Below are 14,840 nucleotides of genomic sequence, written 5' to 3'. Positions count from 1 at the left end.
TTGATTGATAAAGATTAGGCCACCCGAAAGGTGGCACGGGCATAAATAGCACGAAAGTGGAGGCTCTTTGGAGCCATTACCAATAGCTGTTACTGGAGGTCTGTAAATGTATTGGTGGGGGGGGTTACTGAGGGCAAGTTGTGCCAATTATAGAGCTGGTGAGTTAATGAAGGCTTCTAGATCTTGGGTTTTTTCTTAGTGTGAGTCTTGCTGCTAGTTGACATGGCTGTGTTGTCATTGGAGTTCGGTGATGTGACCTCCACGAGGAGATCTTGTACGGAGTAGGGGAAGTGTTGTGGCAATAGAGCTCTTTCTGAAATTTCCTCGTCTGAGGAGTCCGTGACGTAGTTCGTTGTTGGTAGTTTGTCTCGCAGCCTGAGGTTAAGGCTGGCTCTGGAGTTCATGAGTTGTGGTAGAAGCTAGTTCAGTCACGTTGGTGGTGGTGGTGTTTGTGGTTGGAGAGAGCACGTCTGCGAGAGCCTCTGCCGAGATGGTCACGGAGGTAGCTTTTGGGGGGTGGATTGGAAGATGCTGTTGTTTGTGCAGCCTGGGTCTTTAGTGGAGCTGACGTCTGAGTTGAGATCGACCTACTGGCAGACCCTGTGTGGTAGGGTAGGTGCAGAGACTTGCGTCAGGGGCTATGATGGGGGTCCAGGCCATTAGCAAGGTACAGCACATTTAGTTCTCTGACATATCGGTGGTTGTCTGGTACGGCAAGTCTCTCCGCTAGACATACAAGACCCCAGGGATAATGCCAGCACATGATGCAAGAGGCAGCAAGGGTGCTGGCTGGGCCTTGGGGGGGGGGGGGGCACCCATTGTGAAGGCCGAGTTGACTGGTGGGAGGACATAACTATCTACGGACTCACCATAGCCCGTGTTACTTGGAACTTTTTGTTCCAGGTAGCGAATCTTTAACAACAACAACAACAACAACAACAATGGTGGGAGGAACTACTGTTTGATAAGACTGGGAATCTTCTGGTTGGTTGATGAGAATTGAGATGATGGGTGTAGCATCAAGGGCTCTGGGGCGGGGTTAGGAGGGTTGCCTTTCTTAGTTTCAACCTGGGATATGTTTTTCTTTCATGTCTGCAGGGGGGGGGGCAGTTGTGAAAAATTGCAGGTTGATTGCCGTTGCAGAGAAGGAAGCGATGGGTTGTTGATTTACAGATGGAGTAATGATGGGCCTGCGTGCAAAGGCTGCACTTTCGGATGGGGCGCTGACACTTGCTGGTTAGGTGGGAGTAATCGTAGCACTGAACACCCTTTTGCTCATGGAATCGTTCCTTCTTTACTTGGCAAGGAGGAATCTTGATGCATAAGCAGTGGAGACTATGTATGGCAGCCTAATTAGCCGCGGCTAAGGTGGTGAAGGATATCTTCATGGTGCGCGTGTCATCGTCGGTATCGTTGCTGCAGAATGACATCGAATACCCCCAGATTCGGGTTTTCTAACTCGATCTTGGTAATGATCTCAATTTGCTCTTGGTCCGTGATTCAGTGACGTTACTGATCATGCTGATAAAGACTGTTTGGTCGGTAGTGCACTGACGTGGGAAGAAAGAAAAGAAGTGGTGCACTTTGCAAAGTGTGCAATGGATTTTTTTTTTTTTTTTAGATCCTCGACATAAGAAATGGAGAACAATATTCTCACCTTGACCAAGGTCGATGAGTGTAATCAGACGGCTTATTTTAAATCGCTTTTAAAACGGACGTCGCTTTTGGTGAAAGCATGGCCGTCCATGGGGCGAGTCCTGACTATTAGGCGTTTGTGGTGCATTGTTGTTAAACCCCCCTTAACGGGTCCTAGTGGCGATGGATGTCTTGTGAAGTTACTCAGGCTTGCTGGTGTGGATCGGGTGGGTGGTGGTGGGTATGTGTAGTGGGGTGGGTTATGTATGTTATGGTCCAGTTTAGGGTTCTGTTGATTCTTTTGCCTTTAGCTACTGCTCAAAGATACAAAATTGTGGTAGTTAGTTCCACTTTGTCTTTCCACTGCTTTTTTCCTAATATTTGAAGTGCAACTTTTGAGTCTGTGTATGATTGCATACCGAGTGTGATGAGAAAAATAGGTGTTAGTGCAATCTCTCTAGGCAGATGGATTGCCAGTCACATAAAACAAAAAAAAAGTAAAAAAAGGAAAAAAGTTAAACTGCAAGTTGTCTTCATGGTGAGGTAACTGTAGGATAAGATGGGGAGGGGGGGGGGGATAAGATGGGGGAATAAGATGGGGAAATACTTTACTTTGAAAAAAAGATGTTAAACAATTTACAAAACACAAAATAATATCCAGGCTTGGCTCTAATACAAAGTGTGCAAAACAAACAAGGTGAACAATCAAATTTACGTTACGTTAATGTGCAAATAAAATATGGTGCTAGAATACTATGCGCTAAACCGCATAAACCCATTACCACACCGAAATATGTCAACAGGTTTACTCGGTAGAGCACTCAGGAGTTATCTGAATCGTGGTGGGCTAGGTAGCTCTATATACATGGAACGGCGGCCGTCCAGGTGGTGCTGGTAGTTGTGGATAACTAGGAACCGATTCACGTTAGCTGCTCGTTTCGGCCGATGCCGTGAGGTGGTGATGGTCCGTGGTGTAGGGGGAGACTGTTGGTACTGTCTAGACATCTGGAAAGTAGTTGTTGCTGCTCTTGTGGCTGCAGTTCTTGAATATATAGATGTGATATGATAAAATAGGTGATGGAGCAGGCCAAATCTCTTCCTAGAGAGATTACCGTGACAGCTCTCTCCCGAAGCCTGCTCCTATTGCCTATTCAACTGCAGCAGAGTGTAGAATAGTAGAAGTGGAAGAGTCCACCTCGTGGACTCGAAAAAGTGCGTCGGCGACGACGTTGTCGGTGCCTTTGGTGAGGAGGATGGTAATGTTGAAGTTCTGCGGATACAGAGCCCAGTGTAGCAGATGCTGGTTGGTGAACTGGGGCTGCTGCAGACACTGAAGAGAATGGTGCTTGAAGATGTTGAAAGAGCACTGCATGACTCTGTGAAGTATGAATTAAGCCTGCTGAATGGCATAGCAAGAGTGGTGATCCAAGGAGATGGTGAGATTGTTCCTCTCGTGCAAGGCCCAGCATAGCAAGTGCTAATTGGAGAACTGGGCTTGCAGTAGGAACTGAAGGAGATTGTGATACATGTTCACATGGTGTTGCAGGACTCGGCGAAGTTTGGGGAACAGATCCTGATGTAGGGACCGAAGAATGTTGAAGTTCGAGAAGAGATTGAAGTTGTAACCTAGGATATTTGACGTTTCGTTGTTTTGCACGTTGGGCAGAATATTGAGTGCTTCCTCTCTGATGATTGTAGCTGGAGTTCACGATCCCATCTCGCGGCGGTATGATGTGTTCCTATCGCCAGGGTGGAAGACTGAAGGTTTTTTAATACATGGCAGGGCGAGAATGGAGTTAGTACAGGACAAGGATTTACGCTTTTCAAATGCAATGGAAGGTAAGTTTCTTACAATATTTTAGCTGAGGGCTGATAAAGTTGTCTGGAGGAGCACGTTTATTTGGATTTTGTTTGTATAGAGAAGGATCTTTTCTGGTGTTGGAATACATAGAGACTTTAGAACCATTGTAGTCAGGCCAAGTACAACGAGAAGGATTAGACAAGACCTTGGTAATGTTGGTTGTCTTACTCAGGTCGTTGGAGGAGATGGTATCACACTTGTTCTGACTTTCCTGGAGTTGACCGTATTGCGGGCATTGCTTTCCAAGGTGTTTCACAACGTTAGCAGCCGTACGTTCTGGACGGAACCTGATGTAGAATACCTGATGGTAGAACACGGGAAAGTATATAAAGGAACATTACCTGAGCTTGTCTGGGACAGACTCGTCATAGTTGTTGATGGTATGGCTGAACGGCTTGGAAAATACTGGTACCTTTATCAGAGGTGCCTTTAATAGAGAAGCGTTCGGCTTACCTGTCATCTGAGACATGTCACAATTGTTTATAAAGTGTGTAATATCTCAAATCATACCTGGCCAGTAGTAGTCCTGTTTCAGGGCCTTGTAGGTCTTGTTGAAGCCGTACTGAGAGAGAGATCCATGGACCAGATGCAGGATATCTGATCGTAGGCTGTTGGGAACTACCAGTTGTTTGATGTTGTCCCGTTCATCGTCGTCCCCTCAATTTTCTGATTATTTAATGCCAGTATAACACTTTGTTTTCTGAAAAGAAATTAGGGATAGGGTTAGGTTGTGTCTCAGCCTGTAAGAATAAAGATGTTAAGGAGGGATCCTCTCTCTGCGACTTACGGAACTCCAGTACTGTGAGATTCGGTGGGTGGCTCGGAGAAGCTTGAACAGCTGCAGCAGCTGGTTTCGGGAGTGTGGATTATGCACGTGTCGTCACCAGGACAGGACACGTCGTCAGAATCTGTTGCTTGGACCTTTTCTTTAACAAACTGCAGGATAGGATTTTCCACTGCGGAGTCACTTACCTGGGGTTTTGTGGTAGTAATTACATTCGTAGGTTGTTGATCTCCTGCCAAGTCGTTGCCCAGGAGAAGTTGAACTCCTGACTTGGGAAAAGGCTTTTCCCTGATGGCGACTTGGACTTCACCTTGCATAAACGTACAATCCAGGCGGACTATGGCAAGTGGATAAGGAGTAGTGGCAATTAGGTCCATGATGAGGACACTTTCTCCAGTGTAGGTGACGTTGGGTACAGCTGACTTCAGAAGAATAGATTGTAGAGCAGCTGTGTCCCTCAAGATCTTCTCTTTGAACCTTTCCTCCGAAGCTTCACTGCTGGCAGAGACAGTTCCAGAGTACAAGGTGCCTGTTGGAGAATTCATCAGTGGATGAAACAAAAATATTCATCACAGGCTTAGAAATCTTAGGAATTTTAGGTGGTGATGATTTGGGCTTAATCTCAATGCCGACTTTACAGTGAGGACTGGTACACTTTTCTATGGTATGTCCATAGGTTCTGCAATAACGACAGTACAAAGAGGAGTTCACATTATTGGTACTCACGTTTTCAGGACTAACCCATGGGGTCTTACTAGATGATGTGTCGGATGGTACTCCGAATAAGACTAGGAGTCCGCCAACTGAGCACATCTAGTAAGGTCGGTTTCTTCCTTGTTTGCTAGGTAGAGGCGTATGGGATTGGGTACACACCTAAGGAATTCTTCCACCAGGATGAGGTTGATGAGATCTGTAGAGGTGAAGACTTGTGCGGCTTCCAGCCACTTCATAAAATATAGTTTTGTTATTTGCCAACTCTAGGCAAGTGGTAGCACTTTAAGGTAATCCATGAACTTATGTCTGTAGGTCTCGATGGAGAGGAGGTAAGCATAGAGCACTTCCCGTTTCAATACTTTGTAGTCAGTTTCGGACGCCATAGTACTGAGTTACTGCAGCTCTACCTGTTATGAGACCTGAGAAGCACAGACCACTGATCCTGAGGCCAGCTAAGTTGGGTAGCCAGAGCCTCAAATGAAGTAAGACATCTACTTCTGCCTCAACAAAAGATGGCATTAACTTAATTGCATGTGAAAGGTTAAAACGTACCGGAAGGTTAGCTTCTGCTTGTTGGCGCCAAGTGTGATGTGTAGTTTATAAGTCGAGTTCTCTTCTATGGTGGTCTAGTCAGGGTGGCTTGTTTCTTATCGTGTTCACGTTGTATCTCTAGCTCGCCTTCTTTTAACTCTAGTAGTTCCTGATCACGCTCTCGTTGGAATTCAGCTAGCTCCCTCTGAGGAGCAGCTTCCTGAATAGTTTGATACTACAAGGCCAGCCTGTTCATCAGCTTGTCATTTTTCTGGTCATACGAGCCCAGTGAGCCCACGATGAAGGCGTGGACCGTGACCTGCCTGTAGGTCCGTCTCAGCGCAGCTGCAATTGGTACATATTTCTGCTCCTTCCACAGTCTTGCTTCATCTAGGCAAGATTTGCAGTTTTCGAAGGGGCACGTTACGGCAATGAGGAGGACCTCTCCCTTCTTTTCGAGGACAATATCTGGTCGTAGGGTGCTGTCGACGCCAAGGATCTGTTGATTTGCCGATATCAACTTCCAAAACCTGTCCTCAGCAGCTTTCAAAATGCGCTGAACCAGGGCGTTATGACGCTGGTTCATACCATTTGATAATCTCATGCAGTGGTTTAGGACGTGTGACAGGGTCTCATTTGGGTTCCTGCAGCGTTTGTCAGTGTTCAGGCTGAAGCGCCTGGCTTCATTGAGGGGGAGGAGATTAAGCTTTGCCCTATGGATGAACCTCCAGTTGGCAAAGGTCGTTTATGCACCGTCGTAGATGGAGGACGAGGCTCGTATCTTCGCTATGTGTTGCCTAACCTTCCCCTGGTCTGGCTTGTCATGCAGGTGTTCGTCTCGGAGGCCCCTGTGGTGGTTACGTATGTTTCACGCCACGAGCCTCCTTTCTTTATGCGTCATTGTCCTTTCTCCGCACGTTAGTGTTAGTTTTTCACCGTCCACGGACCATGTGGTGTGCATCCTTGCAGATGCATTTCTGGCTTTTGACAAGCCCGTTTCGTGTCCTGTTGGCCGTTGAGCCATGGCTTCCTTAGATAGATATTGGCACACGTTCGCCAATGTAGCATCCTTGCGTAGCCTCTGTCACACCACCTTAGTGCAGTAGACTCGTGCGATGCTTCATGTTTCTTGGTCCGGCGTGGTAAGGAGTTTAAAAGCCGAATCAATGACGAACACGTCTGAGTCTTCTGCAGCGAGGGGGATACCACAGGAGCCTACTGCTGCACTTCCAAATAGGTAATCGTTCGTGGCGAAGTTAGAGAGATATAGAGTTGACTTGATGAGTTTGTGTAGGTGGTCGTCCAGCTGCTGCCAATCGCCCATCCTCAGCTGCCAGGTTCACATGGCGAACACTGTCGTGGGGAATACGGACGATTTTAATGTGTCGATTTGTTGCCAAGGTGTTAGCTTGCTGGTCAATATGGCTTCTCCAAGCTAATTGAATTCTTCAACGGCATGTGAGTTTGGCAGTAGGTGGAAGCTTACTGGTCTCCCAAGGAACATTGTTTCCTCGCCGTTTTCGCGGTTTCTGATGTTTGTCTCTCCGATCTTGAACGTCGTGTTTCTCAGACCCCTTGGCTGCCATCCAGACATGTGCATGGAGGAGCACTTTCTTGGGTTCAGCGCCAGTCTCAGGTCCTCGCAAGTTGCCGCGGTGACGTCGAGAAGGCGTTGTAGGCCTGCTTCTGTCCTGGCCAGCAGTGTGATGTCATCTGCTTTAGGCCGGGCAGGGGTATTTGAAGTCGGGGGTCGGTGTCGAGGCCAGTGGCGATGGCTGTCCACAGGATTAGCTCAATGACAATGTTAAACAATAGTTCACTAATTGGACAGCCTTGGCGAACCCCGCAGTTGACGGGGATCTCATTTGTTTCTCCACTGGTGGTCATGAATCTAGAGTTCTCTCTTGTGATGCTTCGAATTACGTCAATGAAGGTGTCCCTCGCACCAGTCCGACAGAGGGAGGCGTCGATCAGCTCGATCGGTACGGATCCGAACGTGTTCGTGAGGTCCAGTGATGCAATGCAGATGTCACTGTTCCCCTCTCGTGCTTCATCAAGGTAGTGCTGGAGGATGAAATTGTGCTCCAGCACGCCATCCGTAGGCATGAACCCTTTCTGTGCATTGCACAGGACATTCTTGTGTACAATCCAGCTCATCAGGCAGGCAGCCAGGCACCCTGTGTACAGTTTCTATATTGTACGACACAGGGCGATTGGTCGCCAGTTTGTGACGGCCTGAGGGGTCTTCATCCTATGGTATAAGAATTGTGCGCGATTTCTTCCATGCCTGGGGATCTTCTTTGGTTGCAGCCATATATTGAAAATATCAGTTAGTACCTTGCACTCTGGGTCGACTTGCTTCCAATGCCTGTATGTGATCCTGTCGTCGCCCGGTGCTGTGTTCTCTGCTTTCGAGAGCTGCATCTCAACTTCGCCCTCCCTGAATGCGGCAATGTTGAGTTCGGTACGGTCTGCTCGTGGTTCGGGGATTGCCTGTAGTGCCTGAGGGTCTGCTAGGGGTGGTCTTGGTGCCAGCATCTGTGAAGTGCCTCACACGGTATGTTGGATCTGGCACTTTCTCCAGCGGTGATGAGTCGAACTGCCCTCCTCCTGTTTCTGTATAAACGCTGGAGGTTTTGCAGTCGTTGACGTAGATTACCAGGGGTGCTTGTCGTTCGCCATCTGTCCTGATGCGGACGTGAGTTCACCATCTCCGTGATCTCCTCGAGGAGGCAAGTGAAGCCGTCCCAGTCAGGTGTCTGAGAAGGGGTCGTAGAATGACTAACACCCACTCTTGTGCCGCGTTGTCCGTGTTGTTGTATCGGTTCCCCTGGGATATCCTGGTCGTGGTGAGGTGATGCATCTACATCTTCTGTCATTCTTGCTGGTGGCTGGGGAGGCTGGGTCACCCCCGTCCAGCCCTGGGGGTTGGGAGGTTGCGAGTGGTGTGGGAATGGCACTTCAATCACAACCGGTGAAAGCGGGTGAGCTTGGTGTGGTTGCCGGAGTCGAGGTGGTGACAGGTCGGGTGATGGTACAGGACTGCAGAGCGTTGGTGTTGAGGAAGCTAAGGCAATTGTAGGAGATGGAGGTGTCCTTGGGGTACAGGGGTTTGAGGCAGGGGTCAGGTCAGCAGGGCTAGACGGCAGCACATGGTCAGGTCGCCAAGGTTCAGGATTTGGCAATGGACTATGTTGTCACAGTTCCTTGGCCGGCGCAGGCTGTTCGTTGACTGGGGCTTTGCTAGCCGTCCGACGTGAGTGCAACTCCTTGTAGCTCGGCATCCCAATTTTGGAGTTGCAGGAGAAGTCGCAGCTGTGGGTACTGCACTGGAATAACAGGTACTCACCTATATGTACTCACCTATATGTGCTTGCAGGATCGAGCATTGACTCTTGGATCCCGCCTTTCTAGCTATCGGTTGTTTACAGCAATGACTCATGTCCCATTTCCCTATCATACCTAGTTTTAAAAGTATGAATAGTATTTGCTTCCACAACCTGTTCCCCAAGTGCATTCCATTTTTCCACTATTCTCACGCTAAAAGAAAACTTCCTAACATCTCTGTGACTCATCTGAGTTTCCAGTTTTCACCCATGTCCCCTCGTTCTGTTATTATTACGTGTGAACATTTCATCTATTTCCACTTTGTCAATTCCCCTGAGTATTTTATATGTCCCTATCATATCTCCTCTCTCCCTTCTTTTCTCTAGTGTCGTAAGGTTCAGTTCCTTCAGCCGCTCTTCATATCCCATCCCTCGTAACTCTGGGACAAGCCTCGTCGCAAACCTCTGAACCTTCTCCAGTTTCTTTGTGTTTCTTCAGGTGGGGGCTCCATGACGGCGCGGCATACTCTAAGACGGGTCTCACGTAGGCAGTGTAAAGCGCCCTAAAAGCTTCCTCATTTAGGTTTCTGAATGAAGTTCTAATTTTCGCTAGTGTAGAGTACGCTGCTGTCGTTATCCTATTTATATGTGCCTCAGGAGTTAGATTAGGTGTCACATCCACTCCCAGATCTCTTTCTCGAATCGTTACAGGTAGGCTGTTCCCCTTCATTGTGTACTGTCCCTTTGGTCTCCAGTCACCTGATCCCATTTCCATAACTTTACATTTACTGGTGTTAAACTCCAGTAGCCATTTCCCTGACCATCTCTGCAGCCTGTTTAAGTCCTCTTGGAGGATCCTACAATCCTCGTCTGTCACAACTCTTCTCATTAATTTTGCGTCATCTGCAAACATTGACACGTATGATTCCACTCCTGTAAACATATCATTTACGTAAAGTGATGATCTTCTGGTGTCCTCGCCACCCGGATCTCACGGAGTCGTGCGCAGGTGTGAGTCGTTGGTCTCTTTTTCAGGGTCAACCCACAACCTGCTCATTTCTATTTAACCTCTGTGATGTGGATCCTGTGGCCACCGTCTACGTGTCTCGTTAGTGGCAGACGCTGGCTTGTCCACGCCTGTGATGCGTAGATGTGTGGACAGTTTGCCTCAGTGCACCTAAAGTGTCGTGGAAGGGGAAACCAGATGGTGAGGGTTTCCCCGTGTCTCTGTGGCTGTTGGTCGGGGCTTGGTGCTACAGGGTCAGGGTCGTCATGGTGCATGATGTAACCTTCTCGGGGGGGGGGGGGGGCTGCTGTCGTCTCACGAAGACCCTGAGGCGTCGTCGTTCTCTTCTTGTCGTAATGGGGGAGGTGAGGCCGAATGCCAGTGCCGTCACTGCTGGCATCAGAGTTTCTTGTGATTCTTCTGAAGACGTACCTCTTGGCTCGTTGTCTGTTGGTGTATGTCGTCCCAGAAGTCCACATCGTTGTCTTCAGGTGCCTGTATTCCATCCGGGGAGGGTTCAGGGTAGTTCAGTCTATTGCCAGAGCTGGAATCCAGGGCGGCCTCGGAGGTGGTGTCACTGCCCCAGGGCTGTCTGATTGCAACCACACGGTCGGCGTCGCTGGAGTCGGCCCTTCGTGGTGGTGATGCAGACGTCGCCAGGGCCAACCCCAGGGGTGGTGTCGCTGGAGCCGACCCCCAGGTTGGCGTCGCTGACGACGACCCTCAGTCTTGCATCACCTGAGCTGATGTCGCTGGAGCCGGCCCTCAGGTGCACAGCGCTGTATGAGCCAGGATCGATGGTGGTGTCGCTAGAGCCAACCCCAAGAGTGGAGATGCATGAATCGATGGAGCCGACCCCAAAGTTGGTGCTGCTGAACTTGGTCCCGACCGGGTTGGTCCTCCAAGCCGACACGCCAGGGTCGACCTCAGAGCGGGCGTCGTCGCTGGAGGTCATCTCATCGAGGGCCAGTCCCACAGTGCCGGGTCCGTGCTGCTGAAGATGGTCTCCACAGGAGTCGCCCTTGAGGCCGACTCGCCAAGGTCGACCTCGCTGGAGGTCGTTGTCGCTGGAGGTCATCTCGTCAACGGCCAGCCCCACAATGTGCTAGCCCCCGGATTCGCGCTGCTGGAATCGGTCCCCATCAAGGTCGCCCTTGAAGCCGCCTCGCCAAGGGTGACCACGAGGCAGTCGTCGTTGCTGGAAGTGTCTCCCTGTGCCAGATTCACAATCCTCGCCCCCGAGTTCGTGTTGCAGGAGCCAACCCTCACAGAAGCCAGCCTCCCAAGGCTGACCTCATGGTGGGGGAGCGTCGTCGTCCTCGAAGCCGCCTCGCCAAGGGCGACCTCAGGGTAATCGTCATTGCCAGAATCACCGGCCAGCCTCACAACGCTGACCCCGTGGTTCACGTCTCTGGAGCCGACCCCCACAGAAGCCAGCCTCCCAAGACTGGCCTCGGGGCAGGGAAGCCTCGTCGTCTTCGAAGCTGCCTCTCCAAGGGCGACCTCGAAGCAGTCGTTGTCGCCAGAAACATCACGGGCCAGCCTCACGGCGCTGATCCCCTGGTTCACGTCCCTGGAGCAATCCTCTACAGAAGCCAGCCTCCCAAGGCTGACCTCGGGGTCGGTGGGCATCATCATCTACGAGGCCGACTCGTCGAGGTCGATCACGAAGCAGTGATCGTCACTGGAGTCATCGAGGGCCAGCCCCACAGTGCTGGCCCTTGGGTTGGTGTCTAGGCAGTCAGTGTTGCTGGTGGTCGTCCTTACAGCAGGCCCCACCCTGGGGTGGGTGGGGAAGCCGGGGTCCATCACCGTCGAGGTCGACCTCGGGGTATGCGGTGGTAGTCTATATGTCTGTCGGTCGGCTGGGGCGGGAAAGAGTACGACGTCGTTGGGTAGCGTCCTGGACTGCTGCATGCAGAGCTCTGAAATTGTCCCACCCGTAGTGCTGGCAGCACCAACCGCCGTCGTCGATCCATCGCGGGAGATGGCAGCACGAGGCAGCAGTGGAGTACTAGACGGACATAGATTATGCTGCCCCATTAACTCCGTTAGGGCGTGCCGTCAGCAGCACAAACAATGCGAGCATAGGCTGTGTCCATCCTCCAGCACCTGGTGCGAGGCGCAAGTGTGGAGGGGGGCACCACCTATGGTCTCGCCTTCAGGCGACAGGCCCCGGACAGGCCAGCCCCTGGAGGTTGACAACAAGCACGGGGGCCTTGCTGTCTCGCCAGCTAGGGTAAACGTGGAGGAAGCTCCCAGCACTTTACCCCATGTGTGGTCCTAGGCGACTGAGTGAACCAGAAACCACCACTAGGTGGCAGCACGGTCGGTGATGTTGGGAGGGCGTATGAAATTGTCTATAAGAGCATACCTATAAAATGCCGCCCAAGCATAAGGAGTATCAACACCAAATAAAAAACTATGCAGATCACTCGCCGAGAGCGCCAAACAGCAACAAAATGTTTCCACTCTCTTAATGGTTGCGAAGCCTTCAGTTGTCCTACTTCGCTAATTTTGGTATCATTGGAATCGCAATAAAATTCTCTACACGGACAAATGCATATGAATGTTTAATATAGGTAATTGCCCACCCGCAAGAGTGTGTGAAGTGGAGAGTAGTTAGCCGCGAGCGCACTGGCGAAAACACAGGGGGGAAATCATGCTTGGAAAGTTTATACGTTTCCTGACCCTACTTTTCTATGTACGTATTTCTTTTTTATACCAATGTGTTCGCAATAAAATTTTCTATAAGATGAACTGTATAACATTTGTACAAAGCATGTGTAAGAGAAGCGCCAAATATAGAACCACGCCGCTCAGTATGCGTTCGCGGCAGAAACGAACGCATTGTTTTCGTTCGTTTGATGTTTGTCATGTTTATACTTGTTGAAACATTTTATAATTTGTATGACAGTGATCGCAGTAAAATTCCCTACACAGACATATACATAACACATACAAATATTTCCCACGTGTTGGATATATCAACGGCTAAAGGGAACCCACTGCCACACGCTCGCCACACCCAGAGCCACACCCCCAAACATACTTTGTGTATTTTTTTTTTACTCATAGAAGTTTGTGATATAATATTCATTCTGGTACCAAAAAATTCGCAAATATATTCTCTACAAAACAAAAGTATCCCCATCCATTTCGGTTAAAAAATGGAATTTATAGAAATATTTTTTCGATGGACGAGAAAAGTAGGCAGTTATGCGGAATCGTAAGAAAAAACGGCGACGAGTTATCTCTAATCTAAGGCGCGAGAGTGCTAGCATAAATTGTATTCCCCCCCTCCAGCCCCTGGTGCCTTGTACAAGGTGGGAGTTCAGAGAGGAACACAATTTATTGCATTCCCCACCAAGCAACTGGCCCTGGACAAGCCAGTCATTGGTGGTGGACAGCAAGCACGAAGGCTTTGCTGTCTCGCTGGAGGAAGTGGATGGGTGGCGCAGCAACCCGGAACCCCTCCCTCTTAAGGTAGTTATTGAGACTACCTGGATCGCTATATGTAGATTATACTACTCCTTTAACTCCTTTTGGGCGTGAGGAACGTAGGATAATTTGTTTATTGAATAATGTTTACAGGAGTTGTACAGAATGCCTTGTGACAATTCCCACAGAGGGCTTCATATGGAAATTTTACATTGAAATTGATTATAATTTCATACAATATGTAAATTCCTGAAACAAATACCATAGACATGTTCTGAAAGAAATGGCATGGTTCTGCAAGAGAAAGCGCAAGTATATGGAAATCAATATTGCCGTTCGCCGGTGACGTGTTCAATGTAGATCATCCTTGACCATCGAATCGTGTCGGTGACGCAGAGCTTCCTGAAGAGTTTGATATTTTTTGGAGGCTTGCCTGTTCATCAGCTTAACGTTTTTCGGATCGTACGAGCCTAGTGAGCCCACGAAGGCGTGGACGGTGACCTGCCTGTAGGTCCGTCTCAGCGCAGCTGCAATCGGCGCATATTTTTGCTCCTTTCGTAGCCTAGCTTCATCCAGGGAGGCTTCGTCGTTCTCGAATGGGCACGTCACGTCGATGAGGAGGACTTCTCCATTCTTCTTGAGGACGATGTCTAGCCGTAGGGTGCTGTCGATGCCAGGAATCGGCTGATTTTCCGTTATTACCTTCCAGAATCTTCCTTCAGCAGCTTTCATGATACGTTGAACTAGGGCGTTATGGCGCTTGTTCATGGGGTTTGACAGCCTCATGCAGTGGCTAAGGACGTGTGGTAGTCTCTCGTTCGGGTTCCTGCATCGCCTGCAACGTTTGTCCGAGTTCAGATTGAAGCGCCTTGCTCCATTGAGGGAGAGGAGATTAAGCCTCGCCCTATGTATGAACCTCCAGTCAGCGAAGGTAGTGTATGCTCCATCGTAGATGGAGGATGAGGCTTGGACTTTTGCTACTTGCTTCATCACTTTCCCTTGGTCCGGCTTGTCTTGCAGGCGTTCGTCTCTGAGTCCCCGATGGTGATTACGGATGTTTCTCACCACGAGTCTCCTTTCCTTCCGTGTCATGGTCCTCTTCCCTGCACGTTAGTGTTAGTTCTTCACCGTCAGCAGACCATTTTGTGTCAAGTCGTGCAGATGCATTCCTTGCTCTTGACCAACTGTTTTGTGACCAGTCGGCCGCTGAGCCATGGCTTCCTTGGACCAGGTACTGGCAGACATTCGTTAATGTAGCGTCTTCTCGTAGTCTGTGTCACCACCCTGGTGCAGTCCACTCTCACGAAGTTTCGTGTGTCTTGGTCCGGCGTAGTAAGGAGTTTGAAGGCCGAATCAATCACAAACACGTCTGATTCCTCTGCATCAAGGGGGACACCACAGGAGCCTGCTGCTGCACTGCCATATAGATAGTCGTTCGTAGCTCGGGTCGGGAGATAGAGCGTTGACTTAATGCTCATAGATGTTCGTAGAGTTGCTGCCAGTCTCCCTTCCTCAGCTGCCAGGTTCGCATTGCAAACACTG

The 14,840-nt window shown here is 49.7% G+C and overlaps 1 protein-coding gene across 1 annotated transcript; it reads right to left on the bottom strand.

Annotated features, from left to right (window-relative positions):
* Positions 1–13,649: 13,649 nt before the first annotated feature.
* On the bottom strand, positions 13,650–14,390 carry LOC123762356 (uncharacterized). Its single transcript, XM_045748871.2, has one exon. It carries the CDS (start codon positions 14,388–14,390, stop codon positions 13,650–13,652), a length of 741 nt encoding a protein of 246 aa, XP_045604827.2.
* Between the last annotated feature and the right edge of the window lie 450 nt (positions 14,391–14,840).

Source organism: Procambarus clarkii, chromosome 2, assembly GCF_040958095.1.
Source record: "Procambarus clarkii isolate CNS0578487 chromosome 2, FALCON_Pclarkii_2.0, whole genome shotgun sequence".
NCBI classification, from domain to species: domain Eukaryota; kingdom Metazoa; phylum Arthropoda; class Malacostraca; order Decapoda; family Cambaridae; genus Procambarus; species Procambarus clarkii.
Note: the sequence above shows the minus strand (reverse complement) of the source record. Positions and strands in the feature narration are given on the sequence as shown.